The following is a 19,728-nucleotide window of genomic DNA, read 5'->3' as shown; positions in this document are numbered from 1 at the left end:
TGGTGTTTGTTGTTGTTGTTGTTGAACTTAGACTTTGCCTTTCTAAAGAATTACATTGCCAGGGGCTGGAAATGTGGCTTAGTGGTAGAGTGCTTGCCTAGCATGCATGAAGCCCTGGGTTCAATTCCTCAGTACCACATAACCAGAAAAGGCCAAAAGTGGTACTGTGGCTCAAAGTGGTAGAGCACTAGCCTTGAGCAGGAAAGCTCAGGAATAGCACCCAGGCCCTAAGTTCAAGCCCCATGGACAAGAAAAAAAAAAAGTGTCTATTTTGCCGGGCGCTGGTGGCTCATGCCTGTAATCTTAGCTACTCAGGAGGCTGAGATCTGAGGATCATGGTTCAAAGCCAGCCCGGGCAGGAAAGTCCGTGAAATTCTTATTTCCAATAAACCACCAGAAAACCGGAAGTGGCATTGTAGCTCAGGTGGTAGAGTGCTAGCCTTGAGCTGAAGAGCTGGGGGACAGTGCTCAGGCCCAGAGTTCAAGCCCCATGACCGACAAAAAAAATTATATTGCCATCTCCCTTGAGTCCACCACATTTCAGTTAATTTGTATACACTTGCCGACATCCCAATATATTTACTTGTAAGTTCATAAGCTAGCTAAATCTAGTTTCCACATATAAAGGAAACCATGAAACCACGAAACTTTGATGGGAAAGAGTAGGGGAAGCATCAGGGATCCTGGGCACAGGGAGAAACCTGTTGAGTAAAAATTGAGAAGCACAGCCAATCAAAGAAAGACGTGATAAGCAGGACAACATCCAATGAAAGAATTCCTTCACATTGTTAAGGTCATATGACCTCAGGCTCAGATCACCATTGCAGAAGAACTTACCGCCCAATCTACATGCTGCTATCCAAGCCAGTGCAGTGGATGCCCAATTCCTGGATGGAATACAGCGTCCCTGACACCTACTCTGGGAATGGATGTCAGGCCAGCACCCAGAAATCCCTAAACAGCTTCTTGCCACCCCTCCTCAGTATTGCAGAAAGCCTTTTTTCCCCTAGCAGTGAAAGCCAGGTTGGGAAACCTTATAGTATGCAGAGAAAAGAGGCAATGTAGGATGGACTGTGGGTTTCCTGTCAGAACCTCAGGAGGATGTGGTAGCACTAAATCTATGTTGTTCCGGGGGCAACTGGGTCATGGACGCAGAGCCCTCATTACTGGGGTCACTTTCCTCATCAAAGTGGCCATGAAACTTTCTCCTAAACAGGTATTTTAGAACATAGAGCATGTCTTCACAAATAGAAGAAAGTTGAAACAACCCACGGTATTCTAACAGACCACTTGGAATAAAAACTATGAATTAACAACCAAAGAAACTACAAGAAGGTTCACAAATGTGTAGATTGAATAATATATTGGCTTATCACGGATCTTTTAAATAAATAAGAGAATAAAAATATTCCTAGAGTCTAAACAACATGAAATTTCAACTTAGTAGAACCTTTGGGGTATAGCAAAACAGTACTGAGCAAAGGTAATAGCTATGAACACCTAAATAAAAATTTTAAAGAAACAGCCAGAAAGATCTCAAATAAATAGCCTAATGATGTACTTTAAGCTCCTAGAAAAACAAGAACAAACAACCCCCAAATTATTAAGTGGAAAAAAATAGTAAAAAAAAATAAGGGAGAACTTAAGAGGCATTAAAAAATACAAAGAATCAATGAAATAAAAAGAATTGGGTTCTTTGAAAAGATAAATAAGATTGACAAGCTCTTGGCTAAACTGCCTAAGAGAAGGAAGGAAAAGATCCAAATAAATCAAATTAGAGATGAAAAACAGAGATACCACAACAAATGCCAGTGAAAGCCAAAGGATCATTAGGGAATTTAAAAAAAAAAAAAAAAAAAAAGGAAAGGTCCCATGAGGGACTGGCCACCCTGCCTTCTGTGGGAGACAAAACTGGAAAGCTGCCTAGAAACCAAGAAAATTGCTCTCCCCAGACCTGTGAGTACTTAAATCCTTTCCTTCCAGACTCCAAACTGTAAGCAATCATTCTGATGGTATTGTGTTCCCATGGCCCAAATCAAGGCAATAACGTGAATGACTGGCACTGCTTAGAAGATGGGTGAGTGTTCATCATAAAGTGCTCTTTGCAAATATTGGGAAATTCAATGTGAATCTCTTTCATCGACTTCCTTCTTCTCTGTCACTGAATCCCCAAGTCATAACAACCCTTCTTCTCCCATGTACCTCATCTTTCAGCCAGCCTCGGTGCCACTGTCAGCATGACAGGATTAAATCCTGAAGATAAAAGGACAACTTTGCTCCTGATGGCCTCCTAGATAAACAGGCACAGGCAATACCCAAACTCAAAATCAATATCTCAAAAGCTATTTCTACTCAGAAAGGCTGTGGGCATATTAAATTAAGGAGTGCCGTTTGATTTTTCTCTCAATAAAATACAATTGTCTCTAAAACAAAGTTGTCCAGAATGATTTAGTTGCCTTTTGGACATCAGCTTCAAATGCATTTGAGTATCTAAAATAAGATTTGCACATAACAGGCTTCTGAACCCATCTGGAGAATGAGGAGCACTCCAAGTTAGGACAATTGTCTTGATGTGGGGTAACACACAGGCAGCCAGTCAAAACCATAGCCCTCTGGACTACTTCATGACATCTTAGATCCTAGGCATAGGGCAGGGTTTTGTAGACTGGCAGCATTTTGGACGAGGTAATGACATAGTCCTATGCATTGTAAGATGTTTAGAGGCACCGTTTGCCTCTGTCCCTTAAGATCCTTTGGTTTAAGTTGTGATAACCAGAAAGGTCCCGATGGGCCTACTCCTGCCCGAGAATTGGTGACATATGGCAAAGATGGTGAACCAGAGCCACTGTGGCTACATTGGCGTTGTAGGATGTACCTTGTTCATCATATGTGGTGTTTGTTAGGATTTTATAAATCTGGTACATTTTGTGGACCAATCCAGGCTTCTGAATTCTCATGAGCATTTGGAACACCTAGAAATCCTGAGCTCACATTCTTACAAAGCTCACATTCTTACAAATGTGATGGCTTAAATAGGAAACCCTAGAAACCATCCCCAGGAACTCTCCCTGAGGAAGGCTTAGTGCCCAGCAGGTGGCACTGTTTGAGGAGGTGGTAGAAACTTGCAGAGATGTGGCCTAGCTGGAGGAAATAGGTCATTGGGACCATGTTTTTGAAGGACATTTTGCATCTGCCCCCCTACCCTTTGTGCAATCTCTTTCTCTCTACTTCTGGCCACCTTGAAGTGAGAAGCTATGTTCAACCAACCCTTCAGCCATGACGCTCTGTCTCATCATAGGCTCAGAAGCAACGGAGCCAGCAAACCAAGGGACTACAGCTTCTAAAACTGTGACCCAAACTAAACCTCCTCTTTAAATGGCTTCCCTCATGTGTTTTCAGTGTGACCGAAAAACGGACTGGAACAAGGGTTCAAAGTTGAATCTATATCACAGTAACCCCTTTGGAAAGCCATGCACACAACCTGTTTATCACAGATCTCCACACTCCCTTCTGGGTTTGCTTCATAATTCTTGGTTTCCAATTTAGAGTTCCATCTTCTCAAAGCTATCTGTAGGTCTATTTTCATGTAATTCAGCTCTCAGAAATTTGAGGACAGCACCATCTTCTTTTGCTGTTTCTTCTACAAAATCTACCTTGAGCAGGCACTCAGAGATACCCACTCATTCTCTATAGCAGCCTAAAATTAACCCAGCTGGGAAATAGAAAATCTGGGATTTGAACGAGACCTACCTGGAAAGAAAGAATATGTTCTTTTCACTTTGCCTAGTACAAAGGTATGGATGGGTGAATTGGTTGGATGGATTGATGGATGATGGATGGACGATGGATGGGTGGATGGATGGGTGACTGGACAGAAAATATGCTTGATCAATTACTCATGTCCTATACTATTCTGTGTGAAGAGAAAGCATATACTAAAAGCAATAGGAAGCGATTAGTCCCCATGAAGGACATTCCCCATCTCCCAAGATTTAAACCATTTAACCTCAAAAGAAAGAGACAGAAAAAAAGAAGGAAAGAAAGAAAGAAGGAAAGAAAGAAAGAAAGAAAGAAAGAAAGAAAGAAAGAAAGAAAGAAAGAAAGAAAGAAAGAAAGAAAGGCAATGTGTGCCCTTCTCAGACTGAGCCTTTCCAGTTACATCAAGGTCTTTCAGCTTCACACAGTCATGACTGTGAAAGCCTTAACAAACTGGATATGGGCCAATAAAATAATAAAGGAAACAGAGCCCTCAGGAAAATCATCTCTCAGCTCAAACCAGAGACATCAGGGAAATAAGAAAGTGAGTATCTGGAGGTCTAGTTCATTCTGATTTATAATAGCATGTTCTCAGCTCATAGGAAAGAAAGATGAAAAAAAAACCAACAGAGCAAGGGAGAGGGAGACTTCTCCCTTGTCTAGTTTGTATTGGACCCGCTCTGAGGAGTGAGTACTTTGCTTTTGAACGTGAATTTTACATCACCATCCCTTGGCCATTATTCACAGTGATCTATATCGAAATACTCTGGGGAGAACACAGCTCTGTGCAGGATTTAGAAGAGGCTGACAGCATTATTGTGCAATGATTCATACAAGAAATCATACTACTAGCTGGGCGCCGGTGGCTCATAGCTGTAATCCTAGCTATTCAGGAGGCTGAGATCTGAGGATCATGGTTCAAAGCCAGCCTGGGCAGGAAAGTCCGTGAAACTCTTATTTCCAATAAACCACCAGAAAACCACCAGAAAAGCCTTGAGCTGAAGAGCTGAGGGACAGCACTCAGGCCCAGAGTTCAAGCCCCATGACTGACAAAAAAAAGATAAATCATACTAGGGAAAATCCTATACAATGTGCCAAGACCCAGGATAAAAGAAATCTTTTAGCAGAGAAGAGGCTTCCAAAACACAAACTGCTTCATTAAAATTCCTTCCTCAAGTCCTATGTGGCAAGATCCTCCTCCACACTTGGTCAGCCATGTTTACCAAGTGATACAAAACAATCGATCAAGTGACCTCTCTGTGGATAAGAGCTGCTTACAAAGAAAAGGGCAAGCGTAGGCAAAGTGGCACTGATTTTATTCACCCATGATCTGGTTAATCCAGTGCTAAAATGGTTTCCAGTGCTTTATGACCAACACTCGGGCTTTCCTGGTATCTTCCATAATAAAATTGCAGGTGAACTCTATGTAGAAAAATAAAAAGGTTGAATAGGGTGAACAATGCTTTAGATGAGTTATTGGAAGACAACAGTGAAACCCAGGATCCTTGAGCAGTGTTTGACTTTAGCAAGGGAGGGCTGAGAATCACCTTTTCATTCTTCACAGTTGATCAGTCATTTGGTTCAAGCCCTGCAACATTATTTCAGAAAAGTCCTCACTGTACTTCCAGATACTATCACTCTTAGTTGCAGGACTCAAATATTGTCACTGGGACATTGTCTCTTAAATATGAAACTACTACATTTCCCTAGCCTCCTTTGTAACAGGAAGCAGCTACATCATTAGGCTCTGGCCAATCGGAAGTAGGTAGATAAAATAGGGCAGACCCTTGTGGTGCCCCTCCCCACTCATCTCTGTCAACGTGTATATGATGGCCATGTCTTGACCATGAGAATGGGGCCCGGCTTTCCTGAGCTGAAGAACACAGTGAAGTTTTTGTAGATGAATCGAATGCTTTATGGTTATTTTCATGGTGAAGGCTTCCCTGATGCTTAGTGTAGTTCTCCTTTGCAGCATTTATCAAACAGAACAATAATTACGTGATTTTTTTTTCCTGTGTGTGCCTGTACTGGGGCTTGAACTCAATGCTTTGTGCTCTCCCTTAATTTTTTTTGTTCAAGGCTGGTGTTCTACCACTTGAGCCACACCCCTAATTCTGGAGATAAGAGTCTATTGGACTTTTCTTGCCCTTGAACTGCAGTTCTCAACCTCCTGAGTAACTAAGATTATAGGCATGAGACACTGGCACCCAGCTTATGACATAATTTTTTTCTCTTGGAACATGCCTCTGCCCTTCTGGAACCCAGCATGGCCATACACAATAAATGATTAAGTTTCTTCCAACTCCAGACACACCTGACTCTATAGCTGTGTCTTGCTGCCTGGCTCCAAACAGCACAGGTGCAAGGTTGGCCAGAAGCAGTGGATAATCGACAGATCTCACCCATAGACTGATCAGAGCTGATGGATCTTCCACTTCCTTGCCTCTTGATTGGAGGAGCCTCTGAGGGGTAGGCGTGCTTCCCTGCTTCCTAGAGTTCTTCGAGGGATTTAACCCTAATGACCCAGTGATGGCCTTTGGGCAGACAACTTGCATTGATTTATTTCCCCTCCCTGTCTCAGGTCCCCAAGTCCTACTGGTGTTTCCTGAGATCACCTCACAAGTGGGATAATCAGTTGCACTCAGAGGTCTGAATTAAGAGAGCTTTGCTTGTGGCAACCCAACCTAAACCAATGTACCTCTACATGGCCAGACCGTGAGCTCCATTGGAAATGAGAACACCTTAGCCTTTCATAATATTTCATCTCTAGCACTTCACACGAGTACAAGGTCAGCATTCAAAAGGAGATGAACAAATACCCTGCTGCTGCTGTTGTGGCTGGAGTTTCTTCTTACCAGTGGGCCTGAAAGATAGAGATAGAACGTGTTTTCTCACTAGTTCTTTGCAGAGCAGTGCAGTGCTTCTAGCAGTCGTATGTTATTATCTTGTAAGTAGCAAGAATCTTTTAAGTAGAAGAATTATACGAAATCATGGAATTCTTTAATGCCAGCCGCTGATTTTTACCAGGACCTTTTATTGGCCAGAATCTCCTACTTCTTTCTATTATTCAACTTTTAAAATTCATCACCTTCCTTCTTAGCTTACCCCTGTAGCATTTTTATGCCCGAGTGATAGAGAAACCTATAAAACCACAGATATTATAGTATAAAGTTTAAGAATTCACATTCCAGAGTCAAATGCCTCCCACTTCAAATGCCAGCTCTGCTACCAACTAAGCAGGTGATCTTAGGATCAACACCGTTTATACTGAAGTTTCTCCTCTGTAGCATAGAGCTACTAGCTCCTGTGGCACAGGATTCTTTGCAGGATTAAATCATGTAATGTATTTGATAAATAATTCTAATAATATTGAAGTGGAATAATAGAATAAAGACTACTAAAGACTAGTTGAGTGCATTGATTATCGGGTAAGTGATCCCCCTCCCCTCCCCGAAAATCACTGAGGCATTTCAAATTACTTAATTATTTCTAAAACAATATTGCTTCCTACCATTACTCAAAAACCCCCTCACCTCTATTATGCAATACTCCCCTCAGGTATCCAATATCTTGAGTTCTCTCGTTCTTTCTCTCTTTCTCCCTCAATATCTCTCCCTCCTTCCCTTCTTCCCTCCCTCCTACTCTTCCTCTCCCTCCCTATTCCTGTCCTTATCCCTGTTCTCTTCCCGCTGCCCCCCCCGCCCTTCCCCCTCCCCCCTCCCCCCCCCCCCCCCCCCCCCCGCCATGAACAAGTGTAAGGGGCCTTTCTTGAAGTCATTGGTAAGGTCATAGAGCTGAGCTATAATAGTAGGTAGGCTTCACCAGCAGTGGTCGCTGTTTGACATCACCCTACAATGCCAAGGAATCCATTTTATAAATTAAAAATTGATCCATTGTGTTTAATTTTAGATATGCCTCACATATAGCTCTTGCTACATGCCACCAGGAAGGATAAAACTTTGGAATAGTTAATGATAGTGCTATACGGGACTAAGCGGAAGATATTCTTCTCCAAGCAGCAAAGAGAACGGTGTGTTCCTTCTGGCTTGTTGACAATGGGCTGTCTGCCAATTATAATCTGGGGCTTATGTGCAGCCAGAAGGTTCCCTTGCAGGGTATAATTATGCAGCCTTTAGTATACCACATAAGCTACTTTCTCTTAAATGTGGTTTTTGCTGATTGTATGATAGGTTTATCTTACTAATGCCAAAGGAAAACACTCAGAACTAAGGCAAGGGATCTTGGTAGAATAGAAATACTAGAGTGCCAAGAAAAAGAGCAGCTCCACAGAGTAGGATCAGTCAGAGGCAGAACTGTCCTGTAAACAAACATTCCTGTTGAACGTGGACCTGAAGTCAGTTTGTGTCTCACCACAGCTAAAAGAAACCATGTGTTGTTTTCAGCACAGTGACTCGCCTACTTAAGACTTGATTTCCTCTTTTGTCAGATGTGGACAGTAATTGTTAACTCATATGATTATTCTGAGGATCAAATTGCATAACTTACCGAACACGTGGAGAATTATAGGCATGGCCAAAACAATGAAATACATTGCACTGGATATCAGCACCCAAGACATGTCCGCTCCAAAAGTATAGCTCCTTCTCTTCTACTTGAGGTCTGGGGATGGAACTCAAGGATCTATACTTGCTAAAAAAGCGCTCCACTACTTGAGCTGTATCTCCAGCCCCCTCTTTTTAAAAATTTAGTTATGGATCCGGTAGGATCTTGCAGTTTTTGTCTGAGGCAAACCCTCAGACCAAGATTTCCCCCAGTCTCTACCTCTGGAATAGCATAGGTTACAGGTGTGAACCACTGTACCTGGACAAAATGACAGGAGCATATGGAGAACACCTGAAGTGTTCTCCTTGCCCAGGTAGTGGGAGGCAGGCTCAAAGTATGAGGAAGTCAACTTCCAGGATTGGTGCTTGTCCAATATGTAAAGACTTTGGTAAACTAAACTTTAGATCCTCTCTCTCTCTCTCTCTCTCTCTCTCTCTCTCTCTCTCTCTCTCTCTCTCTCTCTCTGTCTCTCTGTCTCTCTGTCTCTGTCTCTGTCTGTCTGTCTGTCTGTCTGTCTGTCTGTCTGTCTGTCTGTCTCTCTCTCTCTCTCCTCTCTCTCTTTCTGAGTGAGACAACTCCCATGCATTATGCTTTCCTGGTAGTTGGCTTCACTGACTTCTACCACTCTATGTAGTCATTGTTGAGATGGTGCCTCATTTTCCTCTACCCCCACCCAGTTCAAGGCTGGCCTTGAATTGCCTTCTTGGATCTCTACCTCCAAGTAGCCAGGATCACAGGCTGGAGTCAGCACCACTGGCTATATGAACATGTTTGAGGCACCCAAAGCCAAGGAAATGAAATTAGAGATGCGGAGGCAGAGAGAGAATGGAGGGAAACATGCACTTGTTTATGGTCTTCCCCAGGCTGGAGCTTGGAAATCCAGTTCCTCATCACCGGAATCCTATCCACCGACCACTTCACACCAGGTGGAGAACCAAGTTAACAGGCGCGCGGCATGGACCCCGGTGCTGCGGCTCAGGAAGGGTGAAGGAGGCACCCACCCTGCCGGGGCTGGCTTCTCACACTACAAAACACAACCAAGACGCTTCATGCATCTCTCTCCATCTGTCAAGTGCCCCCAAGCAAGCCCCTTCTGTTACCAGCTTTTGCATTTCCTTTCAGTGCAATAAGCTTTTCTTTTAAGGGATCTGATAGCAAAAGAAGCACACGAAGGCTAGCTGCAGTGTGTGCATGCGTGTGTGTTCATGTGTTCATGTGTGTGCGCGCGTGTGCATGCATGCGTGTGTGTTCATGTGTGTGCATATGTGCGTGCATGCGTGTGTGCATGCGTGTGCATATGTGCGTGCATGCGTGTGTGTTCATATGTGTGCATGCATGTTCATGTGTGTGCATGCGTGCGCGTGCATGCATGTGTGTGTGTGTGTGTGTGTGTGTGCGCGCGCGCGTGCGTGCGCTGGGGGATGAGGTACCAAGTCTTCTGGAGTCAGAACAAGAACGAGATTCTGTTCAGGGCCCAAATGGTCGTTAAGATCACTTTCCCGGAGGCGCTGCCTGCGGTGGGCCGGGCCGCGGTCCTCTGCAGGGAGGTCGTCTGGAAGGCGCATCCTAGGGCTCCTGCAGGTGCCCACTCTGCCCTGGGCTTGTATCCTAGTGCTGAGTTCCCGCGCCCGTCTCCCCGGCTCTTCCTCGCAGAACTGCCTGCTTGGGACGCAGCCCAGTTTCCCGTCTCTCCGCCGCCCCCACTCCGGCCCCCGCCCCCCCACCCGGCCCCGGGCCCCCCTCACCCCGGGCGGCGGGAGACCGCCCGGCCGCGCGTCCCGCCCGCAGCATCTCAGTCCATTTCCAGGCGCCCGCCCGCCCCGGAGCCGTAAATAACCAAAAACGGCGGCCGCGACCGAGAGGAGGCGGGAGGGCGGGGGCCGGGCGCCGCCGTGGACGGGCTTTACGTAAGAGTCCTCGGAAGGCCGAGTCTCTCAGAGCCACGACCAAGCGGGGGTCCGCAGCCCGGGTTGGAAACCCGGAGCCGGGGCTGGCTGTGGGGCGAGGAGGCGCGCAGGGCGCGGCTCTTCGGAGGCTTACGGCGCGGCCGCGGCCGCGGCGCCCGCCCGCCCGCCCCGGGCCGCCCGAGGCCGCCGCCGCCGCCGCCCCGCGCGCCGCCGCCGGGCGCCGCGCATTCAACAGGAGGAGCCCGCGCGGGAGGAGCTCCGATCCTCCCCACGGCAGCCCGAGCGCCCCGCACGCGGCCCGCGCGCGCCATGGCCAAGGAAGGCGTGGAGAAAGCGGAGGAGACGGAGCAGATGATCGAGAAGGAGGCGACCCCGGAGCCCGCGGAGGGCGGCGGCGGCGGCGACGGCTCGCACCGCGCCGGCGACGCGCGGGAGATGCGCGCCGTGGTGCTGGTGGGCTTCGGGGGGCTCAACAAGCTCCGGCTCGCCCGGAGGGCCATGCCCGAGCCGCAGGACGGCGAGCTCAAGATCCGCGTCAAAGCCTGGTCCAGTATCCGCGCCCCTCGGGCTCTGCGCGCTCGCCGGCGCCGGGGAGGGGCGGTGGGGCGGGCCGGGGGCCCCCGATGCTGGGGACCCCCCCTCGGCCAGGCCCCCCGGCTCCCAGAGCCGCCCCCGCCCCACGACGCGGGGTGGGGGGGGCACCGGCCGGCGCCGAGGGCGGGCGCCCGGGGCCGGGGGCGCCAGGGCCGGGGGGCGCCGCGGGGGTCGGGGCCGTCGGAAGCGCTCCGCAGCCCGCGCGCGGCGGGGCGAGGCTGACGCGGGGCAGGGGAGAAAAGCTACCCCGCGGTGGCGGCGGGCGCGCGGCGTGGCAGTTTCTAGGGAGTTTCGTGGGTGCCCGCTGGCTCCGGGGCCATCCCGCATCGTCACCCTTCCCGGGACCCCGCGCCCGGCTGGCGCGAGGTCTCCGCGCCCCCCCCCCCCTCGTCCAGGGAGGAAACCCGCAGCTCGGAGGAAGGGGGTGTGATTTCTTGAGATCACTCATCCTGCCAGTGAGTGGCCTGGCTGGTGTGTGCGTGTGCGAGTGTGTGTGCACGCGTGTGTGTGTGTGTGTGTGTGTGTGAATGAACTCAGGGCCTGGGCACTGTCCCTGAGCTTTTTTCTCCTCCTCTTCCTCCTCCTCCTCCTCCTCCTCCTCCTCCTCCTCCTCCTCCTCCTCCTCCTCCTCCTCCTCCTCCTCCTCCTCCTCCTCCTCCTCCTCCTCCTCCTCCTCCTCTTCTTCTTCTTCTTCTTCTTCTTCTTCTTCTTCTTCTCCTTCTCCTTCTTCTCCTTTCTCCTTTCTTCCTTCCTCTTCTTCTTCCTCCTCCTCCTCCTCTCTTTCTCTTCCTCTCCCTCTTCCTCCTCTTCTTCCTCTTCCTCCTCCTTCTTGTTTCTCTCAAGGCTAGTACTCTACCGCCTGAGCCACAGCTTCACTTCTGGCTTTTGGAGGCTCATAGACTTTTCCTGCCCAGGCTGGCTTTGAACTGCCATCCTTAGAACTCAGCCTCTGAGTCACAGCTAGGATGACAGGCCCATGCCTGGTGAGACTGGGTCTTTTTCACTTCTATCTGCTGTCCTGATGGAGGCTAAGGGGAAGGGGGTACCCTGCGGGCCCCCTCCCCCAGACACTTCCACTCATTTTCCTCCCTGTAACCAGGTGTGTGGAGAGGAACTGGGATCCAAGAGGGTTGTTTGAGCAGCAGCTCTAAGCTGGATAAAAGATGAGGCCAGGGCTACAGCCCACCCTGTCTCTTCTCTCTTTCCCAGGGCAGGGCAACCCTCATTCATCTTTGCCTGAACCCCTGCTTCTGCCTTGAAGCCTAGCTCTCTACAAGGCCCTCCATTCTCCATCTCCCCCAGCAACTCCTTCAGACCCAGTCTCAGATGGGATCCCAGACGTGTGCAGATCTCTCCGTGTATCCCCGAGGTTCTGGGAAGACCTGATGGAGAGGGTCACTGGCCCCAGCACTGGCTGTGTGGCAAAGCTTGTTAGGTGAACTGGCCGATTCCACCAAGAAAGGAGATAGCCCTTTGCATCTCTGCTGCTTCTTAAAGCAACAGCCACCTCCAGGGTTCTCATGTTAGATCAGAAATCCAGAACCGGGACCAGATCAAGAAACAAGAAAAACACAAAAGCCATCCATCCATCCCTCCTCTCTGCCCACTTCCCCACCCTGAGGGCAGAGGCCTGTTTCCTTTGCCAAGGTCAGAAGGCAGCTGGTAGAAGAAGGCAGCTGGTAGAAGCAGTGGGAGTTGAGCTCTTGTTCACGCCTTGTCTGTGTAGCTGGTGTGTCTGACTTTGAACTCATCTCTGGTACCTCTGGGGACTCCCATAAGGGAAGGTGCTTTTGCAAATCCAGGGGTTCTGAGTTCTTCTTGTTAACACTTACACAGCCAGGCGGATGGATCTCAGAAGGCAGAACTTGTATCTGTTCTCTGAACCAAATTCTTAGTGTCCAGCACCGTATACAGAGCATCAGAGTGATTGCTAAGTGAATGGATCAAGAAGAGAGGTTGCTGGGTGATTGTTGGCTCATAATTTTTCTTGCTGGTGGAAGAGTCTCTGTCTAGTGCGAGGAAAACCTTGCATTGATAACTCTCCTTTAACCACCCCATTATTTTGCAGACAGTATTATATGTATACAACTATATGTACATATACACGCAGATTACACTAATACATACCCATATTCATATGCATGCATACATGCATATAATTAATGACCCTGAGGATCAGGTTCTAGGACTTCTGTAAGAATAGATATAGAGAAGAAAATGTTTCGGTGACTTTTTCAAGAACCAGGCCTCAACTACAGTACATGAAAGTCTGTGTTCTCTGGTTTTTGCATCTTAGACTAACTGGATGCATGCACACAGGAACTAAGGCATTTTGAGACAATGAATGTCAAGGGGAAGGACAGGCAGGTTGATTCTCAGACACATACATTTCTTTAGCAGACCCCTCCCCCCAACGCACACCCTTGAATCCCTACAGATTCAGGAAGCCACCAGGCCCCAGGGAACACTTGAATGTAATATTGTCAAGGGTCCCGAATGGTTTCCCTTTTGCTAAGCTGGAAGCAGAGTTAATGAGTTTTGCAGGGGAGGCCTGGCATAGCTTGTGAAGATGGCCCACGGGTCTCTCCTCCTCCACGGGGCTGGGACTGGCTGGCCCGAGAGGCCCATTGATTGTACGTTTTAGCCTTGAGATCCAGGATGACTCATTCTGTGTTTTTATGAATCAACAAGGGCCTCTGGGATGAAGGTCTCTTTTATCTGCTCTCTATTTTTAATGAAAGCCTTTTCATCATCAAGTAGGATATGCTCTTTACTTGGAAGTGCAGCATCATATGTTTGAACTTGGGTTAGTCAGACCTGGAATGAGGGATCAGGTTGGTTACTCTATGTACTTTATGGAAATTGAAGAGAAGAAACAGAGAGAAATACTTGTTTTACTTCATTTACTCTCTCGTTCATGGACTAATGAGATGGGCTTTTTTTTTTTATAGAACCAATTGGGGCTCAAGGAGATTGCATGAATAGCCAGGAACCTTGCAAAATAGAATTAGGATTTGAATCTGCGTGTACTTCATGCTCTGCTGTTTTCCTTTTACTCCATTTTGATTTTCATTTGGGGGAAAGTCACAAGAAATATGACTTACCTCTCTGGACCCTGGCATGTATTTTTCTATCTTTTCCTTTCTGTTTTAAAAAATAGAGATCCCTTGCTGCTTTTATTGGGTAACTTGGGGGAGCATTCTTTGGCTATTCCTGGGGTAACATGGCTTTCTGTGGAAAGTACAGACATGCTTACCATGTGATAGCACATGCCTGGCTGTAAGCCTGAGCTAGTCTCTTCCTATCTACCTGATCTCACTGGTATTTCTGTTTCTCCAAGTCCCCTGGGCTGCGTTTATGCAATGCAGATGAACAGACAGTGTGATGTTGAGAGGCTCAGATGTAATACAGACACTCACTAGGTAGTAGTTACTGTTTCTGTGCTCTGGTCACATCTAGTCCCATATAGCATATGCTTGTTGGTGACCAGACATCTTGGGAAGCCTTTGGGTCGCACAGGGTTAGGTATAGATAGCACTCAGTGCCTCTTCAAGCATGCTAGGCAGGTACTCTACTTCTGAGATACATCGTAGAGGCTCTATAGCCTGTGTGTCCTGCCAGATCATGTAGGACTTAGGGGTCAGACTTCCTACACAAGATCCACTTGCTAACTGGGTGCTCTAGGTGTGTCTTCTTGGAGCTACAACCTGTCACAGGGGTCTTTTCTAAGTGGTCCATTGAGGGAGCATGTTCAGGACAATGAAAATAAAGGCAGCAGGCTAGGACACAGGAGAGAGCGAAGTAAGAATGTGGGCCCACCTGGCTCCCACCACTCAGTCAGTTCTGGAAGCAAGAAACAGGCCAAGCCTTTGAAGATCATTGGCTGGGCTGCTTTGAAGGCCTGGCGTCTCTGAAGAAGAGATGGCTAAGGTCAGCTCTGAATCAGGATCCGCCAACATTTTCAGCAGGTGAGGAGAAGGTGCAGATCACACTCTGTAACTGACGTGGGGTGTGTTGCCTTAAATGTCACTTCCCGGGTCTATACAATGAGGGTCATCATGGTGCCTTCTTCCTTCCTTGGTGCTGTACTGCTGTTTGCAGGTGAGATTTGCAGGGTGATGCTTAGCACACAGGTGATGGTGGATAAGTGACAGCTATTATTATCCAAACTATTGTTCTCGGTTGCCATGGAGACCCAAGATAGTTTACCATTCGAACTGGAACTCGTTTCAAAAAGTGCACTGTTGGTGATTACTCAGGGATTTCGGGAACAGACTGGAATGGGCATAAGCCAGCCAGGATGTGTGGTCCCTTCTGACTGATCAAGGCCGCGTCTGTGTCCTTGCTGCTGTCCGTCCTTTCCCATGGGCAGGTGGGGTTGGAGGGTAGCTGCAGCCCTCAGGGTTGAGCCCTAGGAAGGTATTTAAGTGACCATTAACAAGCCTTGTCTAGTTTGTGCCTCAGATTGGCTCGTGGTAGAAAGCCACTAATGGATTGGGGACATTTATTTTCCCCGAGTGATTTACAGTGAGAAGCCATATGAAACTGCTGGAAAGAGACCAATTGGTTGAAAAATAATTTCTGCCAGTCATGGCTCCATTGGCTGATCTGAAAATGGGCTGAGGGCAGGCCATACTGGAGGAAAGCCCTCAGATTGGTGGCATGCTAATGCGTCACGAGGGTAAGCTGAGGATGGGCGGAGGGGCGGGCTTTGTGAGGGGCCAGGAACCCAGTTGCCTGTATGGGTTCTCCTTGGTTGTACCCTAACAGCAGCACACCAAGATCAGTATTACGGTCGATTTCAAAGGGAAAGAAACTGATATTGAGAAGCATGTCAGCATCTCAGACTTCCAAGTGGAAGTAGAATTCCAAATCTCCCTTGCTCCTGGACTTTTTAAAATTGAGGGCCAGAGACTCCACAGTAACAAATGCATCCGAGAAAAGGAGAGAAATAGAGATGACAGACCAGGAGGCACAGTAAGGCAGACGGACCTGCAGATGGGCAGACAAGACAGGACCACGAGTGCATCTCATTGATTTAAAATAGATCTGATAAGACTCTAAAGAGCATAATGCCATCCTGCTTGCCTCTCACCATGACCGCTGTAGCTCTGTATCTCATCTATTCCTCTAGATTGCAGGGGTATGAGAGGCTCTGGGTCTCCATCTAGAACTGATGTTGCTTTGATTATTGACCTAGAATATGCATACATAGACATCGCTCCTTAGCACCCCAGAGAATACTGGAGTTCCTTCCCATGCTTCCTTTATTTGACTGGGCATTGCCGGCCATTGCTTCATTTGTAACTTAAATACAAGATGTCTTGGAACAGCACAGCATTAAGCTGTCACTAATAAGGTTAATGGAATGAAATATGGCCAGCGCTGTGCCTTGGTGTTAATTCAAATAAGCAAATGGCGTCTGTGAGGTTAAGTGACACAGATGTTTGTAAATCTGAGAAATTGCTCTGAGAATTTCTAATACCCAAGCCAGGAGCTACCTTGACAGGCAAATTGGAACCAAGGGTTCTGAATCATCCAATTTTCAGATGAGGGTATCAGGATGACATTCTCATGAGTCAGCCCCGAACCTCATTTTGGCGATGTGAAGATGGATGTATTAGTTTAGGGATCTTTGCTTGTGTACTGAAGTGTATATTTCTCATTTGCTATATCCATACTGATGAGGTGGTGGATGGCGAGTCTGTATTTTACCCAAAACTGCAACAACAGCCATACTTGATTGCCAGTAACTTGGGAAGGAAAGCAAACCCAGAATCAGTGATTTTACTACCTTGAGAGAAAGAGAAATAGCTTTATACCCCATCTCTTGATCACTGTTTGTACTTAACTATCTTGCCCTCTGGAGAGCATGTTAATCTCATTATCAATAAAGAAACCTGTCTTTCCCTTGCTTTTTGCATCCCCTCTCCCAATATCTGTATCTCTGGATATTCTTCTCTTCACTTTTCTCATTATGCTGTTTTTTTAAAAAAGTACTAGATCCCAAAGAGTGACCCCAATAACAGAAGCTATAATTGGTCAAATTTACAATGGAGGGGGGGGAAAAAGATTAAGAAATTAAAGTTTATTGTAATAATATTTTACGTGCAGTAGCATTCATCCAAGTGGAAATAACTTCAGCAGAATAATGAAGTAGATTGCCGGTAGCTTAACCATGCCACTGAGGACTTTTAAATTCTCTTTAAAAAGTTGCTAATGTTGTCATAACTCTGATTACTTTTGGTAATAGGAATGTCCTAGGGGTTGAAACTGTTGGGGGTCAAAGTTATGGGATTAAAAATAGCCTGGGATCAAGAAGAAGGGAGGGAGGGAGAGAGAGAGGGAAGGAGAGAGGGAGGAAGAAAAGAAGGTAGGGAAGGAAGGAGGGGAGGAAGGGAGGGAGGGAGGGAGGCAGGAAGGCAGGAAGGCAGGAAGGCTGGCTCTTCCTGCAGATAGAAGAATCATTCAGAAAAGGTTCATTCATTCAGGCTTTAGAAAGGATACTCAATGATGATTGGTGAGCCTGACTGGTAGAGCTGCAGATGAAGATGAATGGAAATGGTCTATCCTTTGGAAAGTGCCTGTGCTTTTGCTCTTAACCCAGGCAGGCAACCATGGGTTAGAATTTTGCTTTTGCCCTTTATAACCCTTTGTGTTGCTTAGTTACATGAACCTTATTTGTTTTACTTATAAAACGGAGCCGACATCTTATAGAGCATCTGGCATATAGTAGATTCCCTCAAACAGCAGCCAGATCTCAGCTAGAGACTCATCAGAAACCAATAGCAGGTGGCTCGTGGCAGGCAAAGGGAATGATGATGCAATCTTGTAGTCAAGCACACCCCCTTCCACCTGCCGCACTGCTTTTGCATTACAAAGCCCACCCGCCGCACACCTCAGCTTTGCTTCAGAGCCTCTGTACTCCTTGAGGAGGGAAGAGGCCTAGGAGACCAGGCACAGCTCTTACCATTGGTATTTACTAGGAGAGGAAAATGGGACTCAGAGACTCAAGTGGCAACAAAGAGAAGCAATAGGTTTGGGTTCTAGACTGAACTGACCTTACTGTGGCTGTGATCTTAAGCGAATAACGTTTTCAACTCACACTGCTGGGTGTACCCACCCATTAACTGTTCTTAAGGAGATCGATGTAGTTATGAAAGCACTGACTACACCTAGCACATAGTAGGTGCACAAGAAAAGATCATTTGCCTTCCTAAGTCATTCAGGCTGCAAAAGACAGAACTGAGATTTGAATTGGTTCTGAGTATTTCTCAGAACAACATGGCTAGCAAGGAACAGAGTGCCGGCACTGGAATAAGATGGGGCCAACCTGGTAGGCAATCAGGTCAGCCCACCATTGGGTGGTGGCAGGGATTTCTCTGATAATTGAGGGTGCGCCTTGGGAGCCTTCCTTCACTATAGTTCAAAGGAATAAAAATTCAGAACTTTTGGGGTTCAACCTCAATCACAGAGCTCACCCACGCATGGAGAAATAGCACCATCACACAGCCAAGATGCAGACACTTCACCTTTCCAAGAGGCAGCCTTCTTGATCATCTCGGCATTTGTCAGAGAAGACAAAGTTCAATTAGAGGCGAGACGAGACTCTTCATAGGCGAGAGCAGCAGTCACGTAATCTCCAATTAGCCTGATTCCTCTGTATGTGATCTCATACAGGAAATCGATTGCAGTCATGGTTCCACATAAGTTGAATTTTATGATTAAAGGCCCAGGAGACAAAAACAAATGCTTCCAGTGAAAGGAACTGCTTGATCTTTGCATGTGGTCTCTTCTTCATTAGAGCCTCCGGTCAGGTTCTGTCGTCAATCTCCCTTTGCCAGTGACCCCCTGACGTTTCAGCCAAATCTCATCTCTAGCATTGTCTAGAACATTCCCAATAGCGCTTTCCCAAACAGAACTCCCTTAGCAAGCAAATGCATTGGGTCCTATTAGATTTTTTCCCCTTTTTTTGGGGGGGGGGGAGTGGAGGAAGCACTGGGGCTTGAACTCAGAGCCTAGTGCTCTGTCTTGTATTTTTTGTTTTAGCTGAAAGCTGGTGGTGCTCTACCACTTGAGCCACACCTCTACTTCTTGCTTTCTATTGGTTAATTGGAGATAAGGGTCTCTCTCTGATTTGTATGTCCAGGCTGGTTTTCAAGTGGGATCCTCAGATCTCAGCCTCCTGAATAGCTAGGATTATAGCATGAGCCACTGGCTCCTGACTGGGAACTGCCTTTCCCGCTCCCAGCACAATGCAGGGATGAGAAGGATTCTCTTGGAGTCGTGGCAACTGCACCCAAACTGTATAGACACGTTCTGCTCATAAAGTAGTGTGTGTTTGAAGTAAAATAGGGTGGATGCAAATCCTGGCTCTGACCATGTTAGCAACTAGCATAATCTTGAGGAAACGCTGTGCCCTTTTGAAACGTCAGCTTGCTCATCTGTAACATGGGTATAATGATAGTACCTATAAAAAAGACATTCTACCTAAAATGCCTAGCAATAAGGCTGGCAAATTTAATTTTTGTTGACTGAATAAAGTCTTTGTCATATACTGTGTCTCTGATAGTCCGGAGAGATGCAAAGAGATAGCAGATTAGAAAGTTCTCAAATATTTCTGGAAGTTTTCTGAATGAGCCCAACCATTCATACTCCACATGCTTTCCTCCGAAGGGTCCAACATCCAAAGTAGCCAAGAAAGGCAGATGCTGGTGTCTTATACCTTTAATCCTAGCTACTTAGTAGGCTGAGATCATAGGATCACAGCTCAAAGCCATTCCCGGCAGGAAAATCCATTAGACTCTTATCTTCAATTAACTACCAAAAATCCAGAAGTATGGCTGTGGCTTAAGTGGTAGAGTGCCAGCCTGGAGCTAAGGAACAACACCGAATCCCTGAGTTCGAG

The 19,728-nt window shown here is 47.1% G+C and overlaps 1 protein-coding gene across 1 annotated transcript in view; it reads left to right on the top strand.

Moving 5' to 3' along the window:
- Positions 1-10,462: 10,462 nt before the first annotated feature.
- Positions 10,463-19,728, top strand: part of LOC138826686 (synaptic vesicle membrane protein VAT-1 homolog-like) — a 97,680-nt gene continuing 88,414 nt past the window's right edge. Inside the window, exon 1 of the mRNA XM_070021916.1 lies at positions 10,463-10,771. Coding sequence (XP_069878017.1) covers positions 10,536-10,771 — 236 coding nt within the window. The 5' untranslated portion in view covers positions 10,463-10,535. The remainder of the gene's footprint in view (positions 10,772-19,728) is intronic.

This window comes from Dipodomys merriami, unplaced genomic scaffold (assembly GCF_024711535.1).
Source record: "Dipodomys merriami isolate MVZ:Mamm:240054 unplaced genomic scaffold, mDipMer1.0.p SCAF_148, whole genome shotgun sequence".
Taxonomy (NCBI): Eukaryota; Metazoa; Chordata; class Mammalia; order Rodentia; family Heteromyidae; genus Dipodomys; species Dipodomys merriami.
The sequence above is the reverse complement of the archived record's forward strand: the minus strand, read 5'-3'. Positions and strand labels throughout refer to the sequence as shown.